This window comes from Protobothrops mucrosquamatus, unplaced genomic scaffold (assembly GCF_001527695.2).
Source record: "Protobothrops mucrosquamatus isolate PMUCROS unplaced genomic scaffold, P.Mucros_1.0 scaffold919, whole genome shotgun sequence".
NCBI classification, from domain to species: domain Eukaryota; kingdom Metazoa; phylum Chordata; class Lepidosauria; order Squamata; family Viperidae; genus Protobothrops; species Protobothrops mucrosquamatus.
The window spans coordinates 128,022-152,297 of NW_015387170.1; the positions used below are offsets into that span (position 1 = coordinate 128,022).

The 24,276-nt window shown below is 37.3% G+C and overlaps 2 protein-coding genes across 2 annotated transcripts in view; one reads left to right on the forward strand and one right to left on the reverse strand.

Annotated features, from left to right (window-relative positions):
* ANKRA2 (ankyrin repeat family A member 2) overlaps window positions 1-11,712 on the forward strand; it is a 12,539-nt gene extending 827 nt beyond the window's left edge. The window contains exons 2-9 of the mRNA XM_015819424.1: window positions 645-1,022; window positions 2,339-2,497; window positions 4,675-4,740; window positions 5,803-5,900; window positions 7,266-7,391; window positions 8,397-8,463; window positions 8,694-8,774; window positions 9,945-11,712. Of these exons, the coding sequence (XP_015674910.1) occupies window positions 731-1,022; window positions 2,339-2,497; window positions 4,675-4,740; window positions 5,803-5,900; window positions 7,266-7,391; window positions 8,397-8,463; window positions 8,694-8,774; window positions 9,945-10,000 (945 nt within the window). The 5' untranslated portion in view covers window positions 645-730 and the 3' untranslated portion in view covers window positions 10,001-11,712. The remainder of the gene's footprint in view (window positions 1-644; window positions 1,023-2,338; window positions 2,498-4,674; window positions 4,741-5,802; window positions 5,901-7,265; window positions 7,392-8,396; window positions 8,464-8,693; window positions 8,775-9,944) is intronic.
* Window positions 11,713-14,298: 2,586 nt separating this feature from the next.
* BTF3 (basic transcription factor 3) lies at window positions 14,299-20,876 on the reverse strand. The gene is made up of 6 exons (XM_015819425.1): window positions 20,754-20,876; window positions 20,317-20,385; window positions 17,081-17,194; window positions 16,744-16,945; window positions 15,348-15,404; window positions 14,299-14,578 (listed from the first exon to the last, which is right to left on the reverse strand). The coding sequence occupies exons 2-6, from the start codon at window positions 20,383-20,385 to the stop codon at window positions 14,532-14,534; spliced, it is 489 nt and encodes a 162-aa protein (XP_015674911.1). The 5' UTR covers window positions 20,754-20,876; the 3' UTR covers window positions 14,299-14,531.
* Between the last annotated feature and the right edge of the window lie 3,400 nt (window positions 20,877-24,276).

Below are 24,276 nucleotides of genomic sequence, written 5' to 3' on the forward strand. Positions count from 1 at the left end.
ATGGCTGATGAGACCGATGTTAGCACGGAATGTTCTGCCACATACTGAACAGAGAAATGTGGACACTGTTGCTTCAGCATTTGCAGCTCTGGCTTTACGGAGTGCTCGCTTCTCTTGTGCCAAGATTGTCCTTCTGTGTTCATATGTCTGGCAACCCTGGTAAACCAGGGTACGCCATGTCGGTCGATCATGCGCCAAAAATTCCCAAGAGAGGGTGTCGATATCCAGGGACTTGAGAGATGCTTTCAGCGTGTCTTTGTACCGCTTCTTTTGTCCCCCATGTGATCGCTTTCCTTGAGACAGCTCACCATAGAAGAGCTGTTTAGGGATGCGATGGTCTGGTTTCATCAACAGAGTGTGAACTGATGTTTAATATGTAGGTAACTCTATGTGAGATCATCAGTCACTGTTTATGAAAAGAGGTCCTTTCAATTTTTAAGACCTCCTATCTGGAGCTGATTCCCCTGTAACATAGTAGAAATCTGATTTGAGTAGAGCTTAGTATAGAAATTTTAGAGGCTATTTTGGGATTTTCTGCACTATTTAGAATTAGTTTTTTATAGTGGTGATTGCTACTTTTTGCACAGTAAACTGAGTTAGTGTCACAATGTTTTAATTTACTGATATTTTGTTCCCAACTATAGATTATTAGAAATCACAAACACTGATACTGAAAAAGGGAATACATCAAATACCTTGAGAAACAAATTACATAATTGAAATTCAGATCATGGAGTCCTCAACCAATCTAGATGCTGATACCCAGCTAATTGTGGAAGATTGTGCTGGCACCTTTAGCCTGTCTCATATGCCAGATATTAAAGTTGAACATCACCACCTTGAGTCCAGTGTGGAAGAAGGACCACCTCAGAGTGTTGCCATGGGAATGAAATTCATTTTGCCCAATAGGTTTGATATGAATGTGTGTTCTCGATTTGTCAAGTCATTGAATGAAGAGGAGAGCAAAAATATTCAAGATCAAGTGAACTCTGATCTTGAAGTCGCTTCAGTATTATTTAAAGGTCAGTTTTTATTTTTTTTCTTCAAGGATAATACTACCAAAGCAAATGAATAGATGGGTTCAATTGAACACTGTACAATTGAACACTGTTCTTATAAAAAATAGACTTACATTTGGTTTGAAGTTCCATCTTATGTGACCCAACATTTTTTCTGTTTTCATTACTGATATGTATTAATTTATCTCATATAAATAAATATACACATACATACCAGTAATTAAAACTTTTTATCAACTCAAGGCAGCAATTATATCTAGTACTTCTTCCTCCTATTTTCTACTTTTGTGGAAAATTTGTCATTATTCCACCATTTTTATATGGACTGAACTTTCCATGTTTATGGATTTACTTAATATTTGGTCTCAGACATATAAACAATAACTCAGGCATAAAAAAATGTCCTTCTATTTTCTATTATGATTGGGTCAGTCCAATCAAAATACTACATAGAGTAATATTTATTTCATATGGTTGTCCATCTCGCTCTGGGTGGGGAAACAAAATTTAAATAAAAACAATGAAAATAACGCAAACATTAAAATATATGGCAGCTGAGAATAAAGCATCTGTTATGATGACTACATTAGCTACAAAACAGATCCCTGCATACACTTGTGGTCCCAGTCATACTGGTCGTATTTCATCCCAAATTGTCAGATGAAACCATTTCATTCCAGTGGTTTCATGTACGTTATAAACAAGAGGGGAGAAAGATCCAAGCCCTGAAGCATCTCACAAGAAGAGACTGAGGATTGGCCCTCTCCCCTCTTATTAATAACAACTGAAACCTATTCCTGAGGAAGGAGGGAACCAACCCAGCACAATGCCACCCACCGCTAATTCCCAGAGCAGGTCCGGAAGAAGACCATGACTGGTACTATTGAAAACAGCTGAAAGGTTAAGGATGGATGGTCTGCCCCCATCCCACTCCCACTATAGGTCATCCAAGAATGTGATCAATGCCGTCTTTGTCCCATACTCTGGCCAGAATCCTGACTAAATGTTTCCTTCAGTCAGGTATTTAGAATATTATGATGAGCCAGCATCCAAAAATATTTTAGCAGGTTAGGTTCAGTCAAGCATATCATGAATATTGCCTAAATACTCTGATTTGCATTCATCTGGGTGAATCTGTGATTTATTTAGCATTTTACATGATTCTTCCTAACTGCAAACGTTGAGCACAGGATAAGCTCTGTCTTTTGATGCTGTTTCTTAAGACAAGAACTGATGTTATCTGAATAAAGCATGAAACAACTACATTCTTTTGTACAATAAAATATTGTTATACGATTGATTTTTTTTTTTTTATCTAGCTGAGTGCAATATCCACACTTCTCCTTCTCCTGGGATTCAAGTGAGACACGTCTATACCCCATCAACTACTAAGCATTTTTCACCTATCAAGCAGTCAACTACCTTAACTAACAAGCACAGAGGAAATGAAGTCTCTACAACACCTTTGCTTGTAAACTGTACGTGTTTCTCTGTAGAAAGAATAAGTTTGGGAACAGTCCCAGAAATTCATATTGATACAGAAGTCCTCAAGAGCCTTCAAGCTGCTATGGCTGTTTTGTACCACAGATCCAGAGAAGTGCTTTACCAATTGAAGAGAATATATGTAAGCCTTTAAAACATCTTAAGTAAACCAAAAGAACGTGTAGCCCAAGGAAGAAAAACAGAAGTCCTACAACATAAAGTGTAAGAACTGTAATTAGCATTATACAGGACAAGTAAGCAGAAGACTGGCAGAGGATATCCATTGCTACCATCTAAGTATAAATGTAATCTCCCGATGCATGAACAGACTCAACCATAGTTTTAACTGAGAAACTGAGCATCCTAAGTCAAGCTAAATCCAAAATAACTAAGGAATTCCTTTAAACTGGCATTCAGACAATCAGGCATCAGTAGATCCATATAGTTAGTCCTCAACTTACAATCAGTTGCTTAGTGACTGTTTGAGGTTATGATGGATCTACCTTGGGAATATGATGCTTCCCCAAAAATGAGACCTGGTCTTCTTCTTTTTGCCTCCAAAAGAGGTACCAGGTCTTATTTTCAGGAGATGTCCTACCCGCTTACCTTAGGACAGTTGCAGCCAGGCTTCCCATGCCCCAACATCTGCCTCGCCGAACCACTTCTTTTGTGTCTGCTCACGCATGTCATCCCCAGCCTCTGTTTCACCATCATAGGCCTTCAGGAAAGCCCTCTACAGCCAAGAAACGAGCTCTGGATTGACATGTGCGGTGCCCCCCGGCTTCCATTTTGCCGTCAGTGGCCCTTCCAAAACTCATTTCTCGGCTGCAGAGGTCTGATGGTGAAACGGAAGCTGAGGCGATGCACACGAGCGATAGCGAGCAGCTGCAAAAGAAGTGGGCCGGCGAGGTGAGGCAGGTGTCAAGGCCTGGCAGGCCTGGCTGCAACTGTCCTAATTGAGTGCGGGACATGTAGGGCAGCTCCACCCCTCCATCCCCGCCCTAGCTTGATTTTTACCCGTGTGCCTCACCCCACCTCGTGCAACCAGGTGCAATGGAGTGGGCGGAGTCTTAAGTAGGGTTTATTTTGGGAGTAAGGCTTATATTGGGCGCATGTGTAAAAATCTAGGGTTTATTTTCGGGGAAACATGGTATTTGTAATCTATATTCAAAATTCCAGCTGTTTTACACACACAGCAATCATATGACAGAATTTCAGGCACTTGGCAACTTGGCTGCATTTATGGCCATTTGCAGCTCCCCACAGTCATATGACCACATTTTAGTTTTGCCAAAAACCAGCACTTCTGGGTTTGGGCAAAACCAGGCAGTAGTGAACCATTGGTTTACTTAACAACTGCAGCAAAAAGACTGTAAAATCAGGTTGGTCATGTGATTAACTCATTTTATAATTGTCACAACTTATGACCATGATGGGCAGGTTCCACTACAGTCATAAACTGAGGACTGTCTGTAAAGATAAATCACATTTACAGACCATTCAAAAGAGAAAATAAAAAAGCTAAGAAGGAAACAAAAAGACCAGGAATATCCTATTCAGTAGCCAATACCCAGATAAATGGGGATTAATTCCAGACAAGCAGAAAACAATACCGTAATTAACGAACTACCAGGAAAAAGACTAATCTCCATCAACAGTGGCAGTGCAAGCTATTGTCTATCAATGGAAACTCCACCCCCCCTCCACTAGCATTGATGCTATCTAGTTAGATAATAATATATCTGCAAGCAAACAACCAAACTCAGGGAGCGTCAAGAATTCCACACAAGTGCTTTACTCATGAAAGATATAATTGTAAGATTTGTACAGACATATTGCTTTATAACAATGAAAGATACAGCCATATTGCTTTATAACTGAAAGATTGTTGAAGTGAAGCTCTTGCTTCCTTAATACATGTCCTTCTGCTAGTACCCAACCCCTGTGGCTGGCTTCATATACCAGACCAACATGTGAATTGGTGGGGCTTGGTTATAATTCAGTGTGTAAACCTGAGTGATTTGTATAATAAATGTAGGTACAGACAAACCATATTTTAGTACAGTATGTAGTATAAACCTAATTTATGTGGCTATGGTATTATTCCTGGTTATGCACAGAATTTGGTATATTCACTGAATTGTTATATGGTTTTCTGTTGTTGCCTTTGCAGCTCTGTCTGTTCACCAGCTGGCAGCTCAGGGAGAAATGTTGTACTTAGCTACACGCATAGAACAAGGTAAGAATTGATCTCTGGATTTGTGTGGGTCTTTTGGCAGGGATAATAGGGTGCTAGATGGGGTCTGTGCTGGGGCTCTTTTTTAAAGAAAGTTTCCATTTCTTCCTTGCATCCCTTCTTTTTCTCCAGTTACTTTGAAATAGGTTTGAAGCCATTTTCATTCTATTAATGTCAAATCATTTTATGTCAGCATTGATACAAATACTGATACTTATAACTATGTGTCAGTATTGCAAAAGCAAAAGATTTAAAAGCAGTAGATAGACTAGGGCAGGGGTAGGCAACCTCGGCTCTTTTATGACTCATGGACTTCAATTCCCAGAATTCCTGAGTCAGCTATGCTGACTCAGGAATTCTGGGAGTTGAAGTCCATGAGTCATAAAAGAGCCGAGGTTGCCTACCCCTGCACTAGGGTTATGGGGCTTCTACATTTTTTCTTTGGGAAAATGTATTTATTAGCAAATCTTTTCTGTAGTACTATGAAATTATTATCCAAGGTATCCTGTAATTTTGGTGAATTATATGACATGAGCAAGAGAACATGCTCCTACTAAAAGAGGTTTGCCTGTATTGTACAAGCTTCTTCTCATGCCATTATTGTTCAGTTCTGACAGTGTTTTCTATAACATTGCTTAAATTACAGTGTTGTCATCAATAATTTTGTTTCTTACCTTTAAAATCAATCTGTGCACCTTTCAGACGACCATTTCATGAATGTAAACAACTAATGTTTTAGAATGTTTATATTTTTAATTTCACTAAGAAATTCTTAGGATTTTTTGTGGTATAGAAAACTACTGTAGGAATATATAAGAAAAGAGTTTTATCTAATTAAATCATAATTTATTTAAACTAAAAAGAAAAACATAAAAAGCTGTTTTAACATGTCAAACTGATTATGTACCTCAGACGTGGTTGAATCATGGGCCAAATGTAGCTGGCGAGTGTATATTGCAATCCCCAAAGTACTATGAAAATGGGATGAAAGTTTTGGAAGCAGTTTGGATAATTTGGGGGCAGAATAAGTGGAAAGATAGTTGACCTGTATGTTTTGTCAAACAGAAAATATTATCAATCATATGGATGAAGAAGGTTTTACTCCTCTAATGTGGGCTGCAGCTCATGGGCAAATCGCAGTAGTAGAATTTCTACTCCAAAATGTAAGTGAAACTGTATTGTATTTTATACATGTCTAATGAAGCCACATCCTTATGAGTGAAAATGGTCTCCTTGTCTAGTACAGAACAAGATTTTCTAGCTTCTCCTGCTAGGTATAGTAAATGTTTGGCTTTTTCTGAAGCCAGAACGAAGTTTATAGAAATAAGCTGAGTGTAAAATAGCATTTCTATCTTCCTCAGCATCCTGTAATCAGTTTTTGGATCTCCAAGCAGCTGGAGAAGTGTAGGAAATTGAATAAGAGGACCATTTCGTTCAGAAAACTTTTGGTTGCTATAGACATATGTAAAACATATAACTAGGGATTTGAATTAGGGATTCTTTAAAAATTACTTTTTGTATTCTATATTTCTTTATATTTTGGTGCAAATTATATAATTGGGTGTTTAATTTCAGTATTCATCCATATTTCCGGCTATACATATGAAGATGGATTTTTTTTTCCTTTAGAATTTTCTGGTGATCTGTAATATTTTGAACCCTCTCCTTCTGGTCGGTAATATTTTGGGCAGAGGATACTTAATTTGTAGGAATCCATTGTTACCTGTCCAGAATGATAGATTTTCTTTTGAATTTCTTTTGGATGAAATAATTTGCAAGCTGTTTGTTATCATGACCAGAGCTGTTCTTACCACGATAGATGGTGGCAGCAGAAACTGTCAAACTGCTGCTCCAAAACAGATGGTGGTATAACAGTGTAAAGACGCAGAGGCCATCTGGGAAACAAGGTTTAGGACCTTCAGCCTTTTGTGGGTGTCAGTCTCTTTAAGGCAAGTAGGTAACATCAGTAGAGCCCAAAATGTTTTAATTTGCAGTTATAAATGGTACTGCATTAGTCTCCTATTAAGTATTTTTTCCATTTATAGAAATAATTTCATGTCCAGTTTATTAATTGTCCATTTCTCTATTTCTATATGTCCTATACTTCAATATGAGCAATAAAGAACCTTTTCCCCAGAATCATACTAAATGATAGATTCATCAGTACTTAAAATATTGTTTTGCATTCCTGTTCTAAAAGAGGGATAGTGGGAAACATAGTGAGTGAAGATATGTGATTATTCTTTAGGAACATAAAGGTTATTATAAATAAAAACTGAAGAGCCAGATTTAAGAAGCAATTACTTTAAACTGCAACAGAGGAAGAGTTATGTCTAAGAAGAAATGGTGGCTCATTCAAGCAAATGATTCCTTGGCTGTTTAGAGATGTTGTACTCATTTTAAAGAAGCAAATGGCTATATGTTATAATGGGGGTTTGATCCTTGGACTTAGGAGATCATTTGATTGACCCATGGGTTGCACACAAGAATGATCTTGTTAATGAAACCAGTGCTGTTTTTCCTGACAGGGTGCAGATCCACAAATCTTGGGGAAAGGTCGAGAGAGTGCACTGTCGTTAGCATGTAGTAAAGGATATACAGACATTGTCAAGATGCTACTGGATTGCGGAGTTGACGTAAATGAATATGACTGGGTAAGTTTCTCAGTGGGAGTGCAGGTGCCATATGTAACATTGTGAACTTATTCTTTCTATCTATCTATCTATCATCTATCTATCTATCTATCTATCTATCTATCTATCTATCTCTTATCATATTTTAAAACTGCCTATCTCTTTCACAGATGGAAGCTTGGGAACATATCACAGCACTAGATAAGCCCCTAGTAGAGCGTAAAGGGTGACTGTCCTTGTTTCAGTTTCTGTTCTTTATATGATACTCTTTGTTTTGTGAATAGTTGATATTGTAAATTGAATTGTATAAACATATTTGACTTTATTTTCTTCGACTGTATAATTCAGGGTTGTGGCTCTTCATACCAATCAAAATGGCTAAGTTAATTTTCAAGGATTAGTTGGGTTATGGTTAGTTGGATACCATCAAGTTAAGCTTGACAACAGTGACTAGATAGACGAAAGCTTGCCATTTTAATGTATGTGGCAGAATTCTTCTACAATATTCCTACAATGTATTTGATCTTGTCCATCCCTTTTATCTGCTTCTTCCTCTTCTTTTTCTTCTAGCCTTCCTAATTAATCTTGGGAAAGAATGCCCATTAAGTTTTGTTTTTCTGCAATTTCTGCTCTCTGTCACCTTATAAAACCATTGGAATACTAGAATGGCAACTGCTCTGGACTGGTTTAATTCCCAAGCACTTTCCTCTTGTTATTGTCCCAGGATCTGAGAGCAACTTCAGGCTTGAAGTTCCTTCCCCACTCCTTGTGGCCATGACACCCGAATGCTTCCTGCAGTATTCTGGTCAGCAGGCCGAGTTGCAGCCCAGCTATAGGAAAGCCACCTAACTAGCAGGTGCAAGCTAAAGTCTATGTCACACAAAAAATGTCTCTATTGCTTTATTGATAAGGAAAAGATTAATTGGGTCTATATAATACACTTTGCTGATAAACTAAATTAAAGTTTTGAGGCTAATGTTTTTATCATTGAGCTGTGCAAAACAAAATTATTATTTTTTTCCTCAGAATGGTGGTACACCCCTGCTCTATGCTGTTCATGGGAATCATGTGAAATGTGTCAAAATACTCTTAGGTAATTATTATTAATACAAATAAAACCTTTAGTGCTCAGACTGTGTGCTGTGGCAATGAACTCACAGGGATAGTGTGGGGTATTTTGCCAAAGAAATGGAACTGTTAGTGTGTTCATCACTGGAACAACATAGGAGCATTGTGAAGCAAGAAAGTTTGGGAACTTTTAGATTAACTAATGAGATTAACAATGCATGTACGTATTCCTAAATGTCATTTTGTTTTAAATAGAACATGGTGCTGATCCAACTGTAGAAACTGATTCTGGATATAATTCTATGGATCTTGCTGTAGCCTTGGGCCATCGTAGTGGTGAGAATTCAAGCACTTTTTAACATGCTGTTGCAGCCTTTTTACTGTCAATTGATTAGTTTAACCATTTTTTATTTTTAATTAGTTTTATTCATTTATAACATAAAATGTGAAAATACAAAGCAAATAGTATGGGACAACGGTAGAGAAAGCGAAAACAAAAAAAGTGTGATGAAAGGGAGGGGAAGAAATAAAAGACATTGACTTCCCATTCTAGTTTAACCACTTAATAGGTTTTATTATGAGTATGTGAATAGGCATTTTAGAACCATGACCTGTTAAATCAGAAGTCCTCCCAAGTGTTTCTTGCTGTTTCTTTAAAGAACAGCATTCTTTACTATTTACATAGCTAAGCAAAGATAAATATGTGCTTCAATTCCCTTTTAATGTCAAGATAAAAATCTTTTTATGTTTCCTAACGTTGTAAATTGCTGTTTGTAAAAAAAAAAAAAAGGGGGGGGGGACAATGAGAACTAAGCTTTTCACCAATACCTGGTTGTAGTACAGCATGTTCAAGAGATGACACAGTGGAACTTGCTTAATCTAAAAAAACATCAGATGTGTGATTGCGTAAGACACACATGTATTTGCTTGTAGCTATGTCATTATCAATGCAGAGGCTTGGGAACAATCATTACTCCTAACAATGCACCCAAACAGCAATCCTTATTTTTTCCATATAGAGGTGAAGGGTAGAAAATCCGGTATCTTGTTGCATCAAGGAGTCTAAACGTTTCTCCCAACATCGCTAACCACAGCCACTCAGAATTAAGTGTATTACTGGGTATAACTTGGTTCTTTTTCTTCACAAGTGTAGCCAATTGTTATTGAAAACTGATAGGTGTGTGCATAATGCAAATATCAACTATTACAAAATAATAATAATAATAATAATAATAATAATAATAATAATAATAATAATAATAAATAATAAATAATAAATAATAAATAATAATAATAATAAAGTTGGAAGGGACCTTGGAGGTCATCTGGTCCAACCCCCTGCTCAGGCAGGAAACCCTATACCATTTCAGACAAATGGCCATCTAGTCTCTTCTTAATCTCACTGTAGTGAGATTAAATCTCAGTGTAGTCCTCACTTCTTTCAGTGCTTTTAGAAGAGTCCCCAGTTTAAAGATTGAATACTAACGATGTTTTCCTCTATTTCAGTTCAACAGGTTATTGAGACTCATTTATTAACACTCCTTCAAAATATCAAGGAATAATATTATAGCTATGGAATAAAAGAAGAAATGGACTTCATTTGAATACTGATCAGTATAAAAAGTATTTTTTAATTGGTAACTTCGTCCATCCTTCATTCTTACTACTTATCAAACATGCTTGAAATGGTTAGTGGCATGCATATTTATAGCAGTTGATTATAAGTAGAAGAGACTGCCTTTTGTCCCAGCAAACCTTTCCTGTACCATAGTGCTGGTTTATTGTTCCAATATTTCATAGTAGGGTCTATGACATTAGAATTTCTGTTTCATTGTTTAGATACAAGAATGGTAATAATGACACAGCACTTGAAAGCTGAGTTCAGGAAAATTGTATGGAATTTATTCAAGCCATTTTGTTTTCTTTTGAGTAATATTTTAGGTGAACCATTTTCATTTGAGTGATGTTCATAGATGTTTAAAATTCAAACTTATCCTATTTCTATTTCATTTATGCACTTGAAAAAAGAAATTGTAAAGTACTATGACAATATACAACATTATATCCCATGCTGATGTATGATTTATTTTATACATTTCAAGTTGATAGCAAGATAGTTTTTCAGACTGTATTAATCCAATACACTTATTTTGATTCAGTTGGTGCCAATGGGGTTGGTGCCAACTATAATGTGTAGTTCATGTAGCTATTTATTTTCATGTATAGACAACAGTCAGTTCTTTGCTGTTTTAAATAGGATTTTTTTATGTTTACAACTGACTTCTAAAATCTTAGAAGAACAGACTTTTTATGCAAATAGCTTGTTTTATTTCAGTGCCGCTATTGAAATATACTGATTTAACATGATTTTCTAATATAGATTAAGTATTTGAACTGGATAGAGAAATAATATATACACAAAAACAAAAATATAGCTGGCTGAAGCTATAACCTGGAATGACTGAAAAAATTGTTAACATTATTACAATTAAAAATATTGGTGTTTTAATTAAGAGCCACCTAAAATAAATGTATCTTACTGTAGTGCTTGTTCAAAGCCTTCTGTTTTAGGAATGTTATAAAAAATACTGACCACTAAATGAAATTACTCTGGATTGTAACAAATTTGCCACCCATGCATTGATATTATCCTGAATATTAATTACCTTTATTTCATGTTATATGGAATTGTTAATTCTCACATTAAAACTCAAAAAGCATGAGGTAAACATGTTTCATTGAAAATACAGACATATGCTTCTAAACTGCTGTGGGGAAATTGTGCAATACTTAATATATGGCAGATTCGCCTACTATGAGAATCTTACTAGCCAAAGAGAATCCTTTAGATTCTGCTACTTATTTTTTAGGTAGCTGAAAATGTGTGTACCTCTCAATGTGTATTTAATATGCTATGTGTTGTTATATTCTCAAGCCTTTTGAGATAAAATACTGTTTTGATTTTATAGAATTATGACTTGAAAGGAAATTTACATTTTTAAACTGTTTTGGGAGTGTTGTTTTATATAAAGTACAAATTGTGTTTTTGAGCTGTTGTCTATCATGATCTTTTTAAATCTGTTTTGTATTGTATTTTTAGAAAGAGCTTTACCTCAGTATTTATAACTAGCAGCAAGCTACATGTTGCTGTTATTCCATACTTCCATTTCACCATTTAATAGTATAGAAGTTATCAGTTTTTTTCGTGTAGACCACTGAAATTGTTAAAAGATGTCAGAAAACCATTTGCACACAGTATTCATTACCATGTAAATAAAAATACATAAATAAGTCATGTTGATAATTTGTCTTCTGCAATAGCATGTTGAAAACTGCAGTTCTGGCCCTGAGAGTTTTATTGAAAGCAGCTAGACAGCACCAATAGTTATAGCTATTTGGTAAAATAGATGCAATTCCTGCCACTACCCATATTTGTAGTAGTTGGTAAATGGCACTGTTGGATACTTTCCTATTATATAACCTGCCCAGTCAGACTGCAATCTTAAGAACTTATCTACAGTAGTCAATTTTTAAGAAGCATAGTTAAAAATGGGGGGATGCTCTATACCAGGGGTCCCCAACCCCTGGTTCATGGACCAGCACCGGTCCACGCAAACAAGCAAAACCCCATCTGCAGGATGCACGTGAAAACCCCCCCCCCCTCTGATCTGCAGAAAAACTTCTCCACGGAACCTGTCCCTGGTGCCCAAAGATTGGGGGCCTCTGCTCTATATTACATGCATTAATTGCTTTTTTGCATTATAATTAAGGTAAATAGAAGGATTGGTCCATTACTTCATTATTGGCAATATGAAAGTGATTTGCCATGACCTTCCAGGAAATTGTTTCAACGTTTCCATGCAGCCTGTAAGTTCTGGGTTTTCCTGGTGATCTTTCATACAAATAGTATCTAAGGTGGACTACTTAGCCATGGCCTAGAGTAATTACTATCTCTAAAAAAGAACGCTTATTTACGTGTCATTTTAGAGTATAGCACAGATGTCAAATGATTCATCTTGCCTGTGCCTACCGTTTTTAAATAGGTAACTTATATAACAAAAGCCCTTCTCTGGTCTAAGGACTGAAATACAGATTCCTACACCAATCTTTTGTCCAAGCACCAGTACAGCTGATGAATTACAACTGTTATTTTATCTAAAAATCAAGATTCATTCAACCAAAAGACAACTTCCAGTCATGAACTGTTCACGTGTGAACATTGTGTTTATGTCTACTGTACTTTTATACCTGTGAGATACTAATGTCTAAATAATTGTTTCAAATTCAGTATTCTTTGCATCTAGACAGAATGAACACAATTCTGCTGCTAATGATCCAATTATTCAAGACAACATATACTCATTTGGTGCTTTGTTAACAAACTGCTATCTTAAAAGTAAAAGCAAAGTGGAAACCAGAACACCTTCTGATGGTAGTAGTTGTATCTATTGATGTGTAGTGATTTTGAATAATTCTTTATATTAACTTCCACATGGAAAGGAGAACGGCAACAATTGCTGTAAAGAATGAACTAAAACAAATCACCCTACCACTAAAATCTCAGCAACTCCAAGATTATTCCTGATTATTTGAAAGTCTATTGTAGATGCCTTTAGGCTCACCTGAAGCCCATGACCTTATTCTTCTACATTGTCCAAACTTTATAAATGTGCCAGTAAATAAAGATCATACTATACATACATATTCATTTAAATGCACAGGTATAGTATAGGTGGTACCTTGCCCAATAGTAGCAACTGTGAGAGGAATCTCGGGGTCCTAGTGGACAATCACTTCAATATGAGCCAGCAGTGTGCTGCAGCTGCCAAAAAAGCCAACTCAGTGCTAGGCTGCATTAACAGAATCAAGATCACGTGAAGTGTTAATACCACTTTACAATGCCTTGGTAAAACCACACTTGGAATACTGCATCCAGTTTTGGTCACCACAAAAAGGATGTTGAGACTCTAGAAAGAGTATAAAGAGCAACAAATGATCAGGGGACTGGAGGCTAAAACATAAGGAATAGTTGCTGGAATTGGGTATGTCTAGTTTAATGAAGAGGAGGAGGAGGGGTGACATGATAGCTGTGTTCCAATATCTCAGGGGCTGCCACAAAGAGGGAGTCAAGCTATTCTCCAAAGCACCTGAAGGCAGGACAAGAAGCAACGAATGGAAACTAACCAAAGAGAGAAGCAACCTACAACTAAGAAGAAATTTTCTGACAGAACAATTAATCAGTGGAACAACCTGCCTCCAGAAGCTGTGAATGCTCCAACACCGGAAGTTTTTAAGAGACTGGACAGGCATTTGTCTGAAATGGTGTAGGGTTTCCTGCCTGAGCAGGAGGTTGGACTAGATGACCTCCAAGGTCCCTCCCAACTTTTTTTTTATTAAATAAACAAACTTGGAGGAAAAATTTTAAGTTTGCCTTCTACATTTTAGGCTTCTCAACATCAATTAGATTTCTTCTCCTATAATTCCCAGATAATATTATAGATGCCCTCCTGTTAAGAACTTGGGAGAGTTGAAGTCCAGCATATCAAGAGAGACCCAGTGAAGGTTATATTAAACCAAATATGAAACCTTTAACTAAATGGTTAGTGTCAGCCTATCTATAACACTTAGTAATCTAACCTGTCTTTTATCTAGATAAAATCTGAACCACCATCAATAATCTAGTTGTGAACTGAAATCCATTTCAATTTGTTGGCATAAATCATTATAATAGGTAATGCAAAAAAGGTGGCTCTGGAAGATCGTAACTTATTATCAAAGTAAGATTTAAAGCCCAAAACCTTCATTTCCCACCATTATCACAAGTAACTATTTTAATTATATACAAAAAATACCAGTAAAGTATTCGCCTAAAGATTTAGTCTTTATTAGCTTTTGGACTTAGTACTTTTCCATTTTGTGTACTTCCAGCCCATTTGCACTGTGCATTAACAATAACTGAAGAGAGCTGCATTGAACCAAGTTTCCAAATATTACAGATCTTAAGACTAAGATCAGTACAAAATATTACAAATAAAAGTCACAATATAAAATAGCAGCTCCACATAATTTTCAAGTTTTACTGAACATGACAATTCAATTTGCTTCATTTTTGGAAGCCTCATCAAAGTTCTCCACGAGATCTGCAAAGGAAAAAAAATGGAATGAGTTTTTTTTAAGTGGAAAAAAAGTCCAGTGTTATTTCAATGCTTATGCTAACATCTAAAACTTTTTAGAATTGTACATCTGTCAGAGGGCATTAGGTATTAAAGCTTCATGCATAACTATACAATTATCTCTACCTCATATATTTACTCAACCAATCTGAGAAAAGCAATGCATTGTAATGCAACAATTTTTAACCATACAGTTTTTCGGTCCATTCATTCAGTGACCGTTCAAAGTTATAACAGTACTGAACAAGGGGCCTGTCCTTAAGTTTCAGCTGTTGCAATGTCACCACAATCATGCAACTGCAACCAAGCATTCAGTGCTTGTTCACAATTGTGTTACAGAGTTCCATGATCATATGGTTGCCATCTGTGACTTCCTTTGCCAGCTTCCAACAAGTGAAGTCAATGGGAAAGCTGACAGGAAGTGTGATGTTCTTGCTTGACAAGCCATGACGATACCTTTAACAGCAACCAGAAATGCTAGAACTGTTGTGCCTAAGAATCACAGACAGGGGACTTTGCAATTGCATTATTTGGCAATGAAAATTCTGGTCTCAACTTCTGTTGTAAGATGAGGGTTATCTGAATACACCGGAGGTCTAGTCCATATTCCACTTTACTGGACATAATAAAAATTGGGCCAAAAAAATACTTCCATCTAAAGTGGTAAGAACACAAAATATTCAAATTTGTTCGAATCCTGTCCTTAAAAATAAGAAATGAGGCTAACAATTCTTACCTGGAACTTCATCATCATCATCTTCTCCAGTAGCAAGAGGTGCTTTTCCATCCACAGCTGAAATCACATATTAAGACATGGATGAAGCATCCATCCCTTGTCTAATATTTTAAGCTGCCATCACAATGTCTCTTATTCACTTACTTCGGAATAAGTCCTACTGAACTCAATGGCACTTCCAAACAGATACATAGAATTTGTGAATGTAATATATTTAATACAGGAATAGTCCACCCAAAGTATATCTAGAATTTTGTTGTCTGCTATTGTCCAAAATAGTCAGATTTCACACATATATAGTTTGCTTTTAGGCAAGAATGAGCCCAAAATTGCATGTAATAAAATAAGAAAGAATCAGTCCAACATTATTTCAAGCTAGAAAAAAAAAAATATTCAGACTGCTCTCAAGGTAAAAACAAAAGCACTTCTGAATTCAATGTTGTATTTGAGAGAGAAACTTGTAATATTATTTAATCAATTTCTATCTTGTTCTTCCAGACTTGGAACGGTAGACCAGATATATTTATTCAACCAGTTTCTTTGTATGCAGAAAAATCTGGCTATTCATATTACTTAGTCAAGGGAACACGTCAGATTCCTCTCTTTTGTTCAGGAACTAAGAAAAATGTCCTTGCACTTTTCTCAATTCATTAAAAAAAATCTTATCAATAGAGGAACAGAGCTATCATCCCTCTTCCTGATTCCACTCTTTGGAAGAGGACATGAAAAACATCTGAATTACCTAAAATTCCAGGCAATACTTTTTGCATGACACACTGAATCATTTTTCTAATTACTAGGCCACCACAAAACAATTTTTGCCTATTTCCTATTAGAAGCATGAAGATGCAGTTTACACTTGTGGGGAATGTGAACTTCCAGCTGCTTATTTGTGCCCTCTTGCTTTGATTTATATCACACAATAAGGTTTTCTTTTAGTGGAATAAGAAAATAAATAATCCTACTGTCTACTAGAATTGATGAATCTTTTATCTTTAAAAGCCCAATTCCTCCAAACAAAGACCTGATTTTTATCAGTTCTTATGCTACCATAATTCCTGCAGCACTAACTCTACATCTATTGTGAAGTCTTTGTGGCCCCAGCCTGATCTATGCTAATTATACAAAAACTTGGTCTCAAATCTTCTCTACACAACTCATAATCCGGAATATAGTTTTAACACAGATCTTTTATACATTTGTCAAAAAGAATTTCTATTTATCACACCACCCTGTTCAATCTGAACATTAAGTGAAAATCATGAACAATATATTAAGTTCTAATTAAGAATGCATTCTTTTTCAGAAAGACCGCAAGCCTATCTAGATACTTAATAGAAATGCTTTAAACCCTTTCCAGAATTTTCATTCTTAAGTATAGTGGGTTTTTACTTACATTGTTTTGGTAGAGCTTCTGCCAGTCTCCTCAAACTTGTCAGACTATCAGCGCCAAGCTGGTTTAAGATGCTAGGCAACATTTCAGTCAGCTGCTTTGTCTCAGCATGGCCTGTGATTGTAAAAGTGTTAGCAGCTAGTGAAGCTTGAACTTTAGGGTTGTTGAAGTGAATTACAGTGCCTTGGTTGGTGAACATGTTGACCTATAATACAAGAAAAAATTCTATTAAATGTACTAATACATTTTTATATGAGTGAGCTCTATTTCACCCATTCCTACTAACTCCATTTTCTTAAAAGCAGCATTTTGTCAAACACTGAAAGAAAAAAACTGTTACCTCTTCAATCCCAGATATGTTATTTACACCCAATTTCTTTAAGGAAAACTGAAGTTTCTTGTCATCTGCTGTAGCTGTTCTGTGAACCACCTTCTTCTTTCTACGAGCAGTACCCTACAGAGAAAAGAGTACATTTTAAAATCTCTTCAAAATGTTGTCTTTAAACACTTATGCAGGTCTGGCAGCCTAATTCTATCTCTGGATGCATTAAGCACTATTTTCTTTTTGCAAAAGCTAAGCAACTCCACTGATAAACAGGAATGAAGCAAGTTCAACAAAATTAGCTAAAAACAGACTTATGTATATTAGCCAAATAAGCTATTTCAAATGCTGAAAATATATTTTTTCAGAGAATTAACACAAACATTAGCAGCACAGATATATTTACCTAAAGAGCTCAATAACTTCTGGTAGATTTGAAACATTGTTACAATACTTTTTGGGGCTTTATACCCTGTTTTCTTTAATCTAAGTAATTCAATTTTCATGGACAAACATACAAAGCATCTGTGAAAAAAATAAAAGCAGATATGAAAGCACCCATCAGTCTTTTATTACTAGCAGGTGACTTATTTAATATTGTATACAATAAAGCAAACCAAAAAAAGCCTATTTGCACAGTTCTCTTTCTTTGGAAGAGAGAATTGTGAGCGAAATGTGGTTAGGAAGCCAAGATGTTCCAGAAATCATGGTAAGAGCCACAAGTAATGAGGAATGAACAAAAAAGAGAAAAAATAGAAAACATACTAGACTGGAATTGTATTTTAAGTCAGTGGGTCTAAATGACTGTAGAATAATGACTCAATGTTTTAAGACAGTCCTCTTTTTTAATCATACTAGTTTTTCTTCATGGAAATGAATTTCCACATTTTTGTTTGTGCATAACTGCTTGTATATGCAGTAAAGATAATTGTAGTTAAGCAATTCTGAAGTGCTGAACAAATGGAGGGCACCAATTAATGAACCAGGATAAAGTGACAAATATAGCAATTTATCCTCAAATTTTATGCACAGTAATGACTATGAGGGATAAACCGGACTGAAAGACAATGATTGGAATACTACTCAATAAACTTTCATGGCTAAGAGTATGAACCCAACACCTTAAGTACTATATCATATTCTGAAAATGTATGAAAAATTTAATTCAATTAAATCAACTAAATTCATAGGCTAAGACAGTGATGGCGAACCTTTTAGAGACCGAGTGCCCAAACTGCAACCCAAAACCCACTTACGCATCGTCGGGTGCTGGCCCAGTGGGTGGGTGTGGCCAATTGGGTGGGTGTGGCTGCGGTGGTAATGGCAGACTGGGTGGGACTAAAAAGTTCAATCAATCAATTCCAACTTTGCAAGATCTTTTTTTTCTCGCGAGAAGTTGAAATTGACTGATTAATTGAATCTTTTTTTTTTTTGTACATGGTGGCGGAGGCCTAAAGCGAAAAGGTTTTATAAAACCCAGCTGAAGGCCTAGGACTGGGGCGATGGCGCGTGTGCCCACAGAGAGGGCTCTGAGTGCCGCCTCTGGCACCCGTGCCATAGGTTCGCCATCACTGGGCTAAGACATCTTAAGTCATTATTTTCAGTCTAAAAACTATACTGCTTTATGCTACTTAATAATCATTTAGTGTATATGATGAAAATTATATGTTCCAGCTGTAAACATGCTGGGACCTGAAATTCCAGACTCCACCCTTAATTAAGGATACATTTCTTATGCAAACTGAATCTAATACTGTCCATATCAGAAAGGTACAATATACACGTTTTATACACAGGCCATGTTTAATCCCATATTATATATGCAAGAGTACCATATAATTTAAAGGCTTTCTTCCAAATAAGTGGCTACAGGACTACATTCCATTATAGCAATCAGCCTGATGGAAAAGTTAAGTCCTAATGAATTTGTTGAATCTTTAATTTAGGAACATATAGCATAAAAAGGTAAAGCCTCTGTTAACTAAAATCCAAGTCTTGATGTCCTCAAAAATGTCCAAAATGTTTTCTTGATAATTGTATGACGCATTACTGCCTTCTTCCAAGATGTTTCTATACTTTTCATCCTACAGCCCTAGTATCTCAGGGAACTCCCACTGGACAGTCTAATTAAGTCTAATTCTGCTTAATTTATCAACTTTCAATATATATGTTTAGCACATGATTTCTTGTTAGCAAATTATCTTTATCATGTTATTTTCACAAATTGCTAGAATAAAAGCATATTTATCAGATACTAATTATTGTGGTTATTATTTTTTCAAACATGAAAGAGAAAGGGCAGCATTCTCTGGCCAACCATCCCTTTTTGTTAGCATGCAAAGTTTAAAACATGCAAAGTTTAAATACAGTATGGAGAATGTAACAATTTTTAGAACAGAACAATTAGCAAATCTGATTATTTGTTAAATCAATGAAGATATAAGCACATTACATTGTTTCCAACTGTATATAGCTTTCCTCCAAAACAGAAAGGGCCTTAGTTCCTTTCCCTTATTATCCAATGAATTTAATGGCTGTGCAAGTTAAAGAACAGCCCTCAAACATGGTTCCTCAACTCAAATATGACTCTTTATAATTACAGTTTTAGTACAACAATGTGAAAATGGAGGGCTGGGATATTTTTTCAACTTTATAGCCCAGCCTTCAATTCTGCTGTTTTCTGGTAGTCTTTCACTCAAGTATTAACCAGATCTATTCTCACTTAAGCTTACTAAAATCACGTATGGTCTCACTGTCCGTTTGAACACTCCTTCTCATCTCCTATGATTTATTTGTTGACCTATTTAACAATTTAATCACATAAAAACCAGGCCTATCTAAAGCACATTCTGTAAATCACTGAATGTTTTCAACAGACCTACATAATATTCCGACTTGCAACTCGCCCCTCCAAAGCAGTTACAAAGCCATGACTTGTACGAACAATTAATGGAAAAGGTTTAAATCAGTGTTTCTCAACCTTGACAATTTTAAGGCATGTGGACTTCAACTCCCAGAATTCCACAGCCAGCAATGCTGGCTGTGGAATTCTGGGAGTTGAAGTCCACATGCCTTAAAATTGTCAAGGTTGAGAAACACTGATTTAAATCATGAGAGCAAGACGAAAGAAGTCAGAAGAGGCCTTTACGGGCCAAGCCGGCAAGGCAAGCTCACAACATGGCTACCGAAGGACGGCAGTTGCACATGCGAGGTTAAAAGAGGGGCGAGGAATAGGAAGAAGCAGCCCGCCTTACCTTCCCACCGATGCGCACTTGGGCCTGTAGTTTAGCTAATTTTTCTTGATTCATGATCGTTTCTTTCATCTAAGGGGGGGGAGAAAAAAAAGGCAAAAGGGGAGGATTAGACGGGCAGAGAGCCGCACCGCTTGGCTGCCGGCGGGATTAAAGAGGACGCCCGAACGAGCCCGGCCCTGCTCGGCTCAGCTCAGCCTACGAGAAACTGCAGCTTCCTTATGCGAGAAGGCAACGTCCGCTCCCGAAGCGCCGGCGGCTGCGAAGCGACAGAAATCAGGCGGCCACTTCCGGAGGCTGCACCGGGGATTCACTCGGCGCTCAGACCTGGGGCTCCTTCCCGACTCAGAGGGCCACGGGGGTGTCCCAGAAACGGATCTCGACTGCCACCGGCGGCTTTTTGCCCCCCTCCCACGTTTCCTCGGGGGTCTTGCCCGTACCTTTGCGGGACGCAACGGCCGGATCCCGACAGGCGAGCAGGAAAAGCCGCAGGAGGGAAGCGCCGACCCCGGGAGCCGCACGCGGAGGAGACCAAGATGGCGGCCGGAAAGGAAAACAGGCAGCAGCAGCAGCAACAGGGATCTGCGCATGCGTACTAACCCAATTTTTGTCCCTATAGTCCAGGGATAGGCAACCTTGGCTCTTTTATGACTCGTGGACTTCAACTCCCAGAATTCCTGAGCCAGCCATGCTGGCTCAGGAATTCTGGGATTTGAAGTCCACGAGTCATAAAAGAGCCGAGTTTGCCTACCCTTGCCCTATACCTTTGCAGCTCCCATTCCGTTTCATCGCTGGATTCTGGCGGAGGTGGAGACTGCAGCCTGGTCTTCTATCATGCCCATTACGTTTCCGCCAGCGGCTGGGAATTGTAGGGTGCTTGCAGGTGGAAGGATAATTCCAGTTGCTGATCCTGTTAGATGGGTCTTGTTTTGATTCGAGGTGTAAGCATTGTGCAGGGTAAGAACCAGTTTGGTCTAGTCTAGTGGTTAAGATACCAGGCTAGAAACCAAGAGACTAGTCCAGGGGTAGGCAACCTTGGCTCTTTTATGACTCGTGGACTTCAACTCCCAGAATTCCTGAGCCAGCATAGCTGGCTCAGGAATTCTGGGAGTTAAAGTCCACGAGTCATAAAAGAGCCAAGGTTGCCTACCCCTGGACTAGTCCTTCCTTAAGAGATTTGGTTGATCCGAAAAAAAGCAGATCCTGCACTTGCTGAAAAACTAAGAAAGAAATAATAAAGCTTTTTGTGGAGTAAGATTGAGCACAACCAGCTATCGCAGTCATTGTACACCAGTGTTTTTCCAACTTGGTAACTTTCAGATGGGTGGACTTCAACTCCCAGAATTCCCGAGCCAGCGTGGGTTCACACATCTTAAAGTTACCAAGTTGGTTTTTCCAACATTGTTCTTAATCTACATGCTGATCTAAAGTCTGACTGGAATAACAGGTGGAGTCCCTTTTGTTCACTATCCACCAGTGTTTTTCCAACTTGGTGACTATAGGTATATAATACTTTAGGTATACAATACTTTAGGCCAGTCAAGTTCTTTTACATCTGAGCGAAAAAACCTATCACATGATGAGTGGTTGCTTTTCATATAGTTAAATAATGGGATACTTGTGATGATGATTATTATTATTCTATATCAATAAAAATGTAAATGTTCGTTTGTTCAAAATCTTAAATCTCCGAAAGTTCTTCACCGATTGCTTTGAAATTTTGACACAACGTTGCATTTGAATACGCACGTGTTTTTATATACCGACTATTATATAGATGTCACACCTGTGACAGGTAAAAACATGATATATTACAAACGTGTGCTTTCTCTTTTCTTTTCCATTTAACCAGACTGAGCCATAGCAATGTGTGGCTGGGTACAGCTAGTTATTTATAAAATGTATTGGCTACCCATCTTACCATAAGGTAACTGGGTGGCTTACAGTGATTAAAAATAGGTCTGCATTAAAACATAAATAAATTAAAACCAAAGATTAAAATCTAAGAACGTGGGGGTGGAAAGGAAGGCAGGTGGGATCTGTTGTTATTGGATCAAACCCCATTGGGGCCCCAGACCAACAGGTAAGTGAATGATAAGCATTTTTCAGTACATCGCAGGGCAACTGCCTACATCTGCAGATGTATTCTACTTTGGAGAAACATCAGTGAGAATTGGGGTGGGGGGGAAGCTATCAGAAGCACAAAGTATTTTACACTAAGAAATAACCCAAACAGAAAAGTAAATAAATAAAAATAGGGCAAAAAAAAAAGTAATCAAAAAACCAAATAAAAGTAAAAGTAAATTTTAAAAAATAAAAATGCAATAACATATGATCCCCCAAAAGGTATCTACAAGGGAAGAAAGTGACAGAATGTATGTTGCAATACACAGTCTGTTCCTTCCATATATAATTGTGACATCATTAATACAAGTATGGCAGGGCAGACTTTGTATCTTGATGCCACTAATCGTGTTTGGCATCACTATAGTTACAAATGCCTATACTTCCATCTACCAGCTTCCAACATAGAAACAATAATTTCATTGGTTCAGCATGCCATTTGCTATACTTACTTTGAAAAATCTAATTTGTGTATCACAAATTTCTCAGGTTTCAGTTGCCCACCATGGACTTATGGAAGCAAGCTGAGGTACAAAGCCCTGAGCAAATTTTGACAGTGCTCCCCTTTCGCAAGCCTAATTGGGTTATTGCAGAATAACCCTTTTAAGTTATTTGCAACCCCAAGGGCCATTTATTCAAGATCATTGGGGAATATTCTGAATAGGAAAATCAATGAGAGAAGGCAACTGAATTCTTGCCTCTCAGCATGAAGTGCAATTTCAATCTGTGTGAAAGAAAACCAAGAAACTGCAATTTGAGATTGAAAGATAAGAGGGGAAAAGAGCTGCATTTTTAGAGTCCATTGTGACAGCTTCAAGCTATGGTATCTACATTCTTTTTGGACCATCCTATGTCTAAACTGCAAAACTCTAAAGAGCCATAGGATGGCAGCAAACTATTAGAATTTTCCATCTACCTTTGCTAGCATCTAGTCTAGTGGGATGTTTGGATTTTTACAATCCAGATATTACAGCTCTAGCAATGCAGTTAGCTAGTCAGTACAATGACTATGCCTAGAAATCCTCCCCTGGTATGACCACTCTCAAATTATTTCCCTCAGCAGGATTTCAATTTCCTCCATTCTGAAATGGATGCCCAAAGGCTAAATCACTGTCATTCCTTCCAGCTGACCTACACTAAGCACATTGTCTGTCCAGCACTTAAATGACGTGGCATCACAGCCTTGCTTGCATCAGCCTTTCTTTTCCAATCCCATTGAAATACCAATTGAAATGGAAGGAATGCAATTTAAATAGGGATGAGTACTTAAAGCTAAACTGAAGTGGCAAATAGAAAGGACGTTTTTGATCTGATGCACTGAGAGAGGCGCAATTAATACATTCTGGAACTGTGTGTGCCCATACTGGGGGTACAATGTATTTGTGTGTGAGGGACAAACAGAAAGATAACGAACATGACTGATTGAGCAAATGCATTATGTTAAGTCATGATTTGCTTGAACCTTGATTTGCTGAATAAATCGCAGTAGCTGGCCTAACACACGTATAAATTCTGAATCCAGATGGTTCAGTGGATAAGGAAGTTAAGTCAAGTGTAACGCCCTGATTTTCTTTTCAATTTTTCCAGAAGAGGAGTGATGGCTGGAGAATTGAGGATTGAGAATTCTTTCGCTCTGTTGTGACTAAGATGGAAATGAGGCTTTTGCAAATGGCCATGCTGGGTGCTGAAAATGGGTATGTTATTGGTTTGGTGGTGATGGTAATATTATTCATGAATGAAGTGAATATAGGTGTCCCAGGATACTGTTGCTGGATCGGTCACAGGAACCAGAGGTTTTGTTTTCTGAGCTTTTGGACTCATGCTGGAGCCCATCTTCAG

Coding starts and splice junctions, on each gene's coding strand:
- BTF3 (XM_015819425.1), bottom strand. CDS start 20,385: ATGAAAGAAACGATCATGAATCAAGAAAAATTAGCTAAACTACAGGCC. Junction 16,946..17,080: donor ACATATCTGGGATTGAAGAG/GTAACAGTTTTT, acceptor CTTGTATTATAG/GTCAACATGTTCACCAACCA. Junction 15,405..16,743: donor AGAAGCTCTACCAAAACAAT/GTAAGTAAAAAC, acceptor ATGTGATTTCAG/CTGTGGATGGAAAAGCACCT.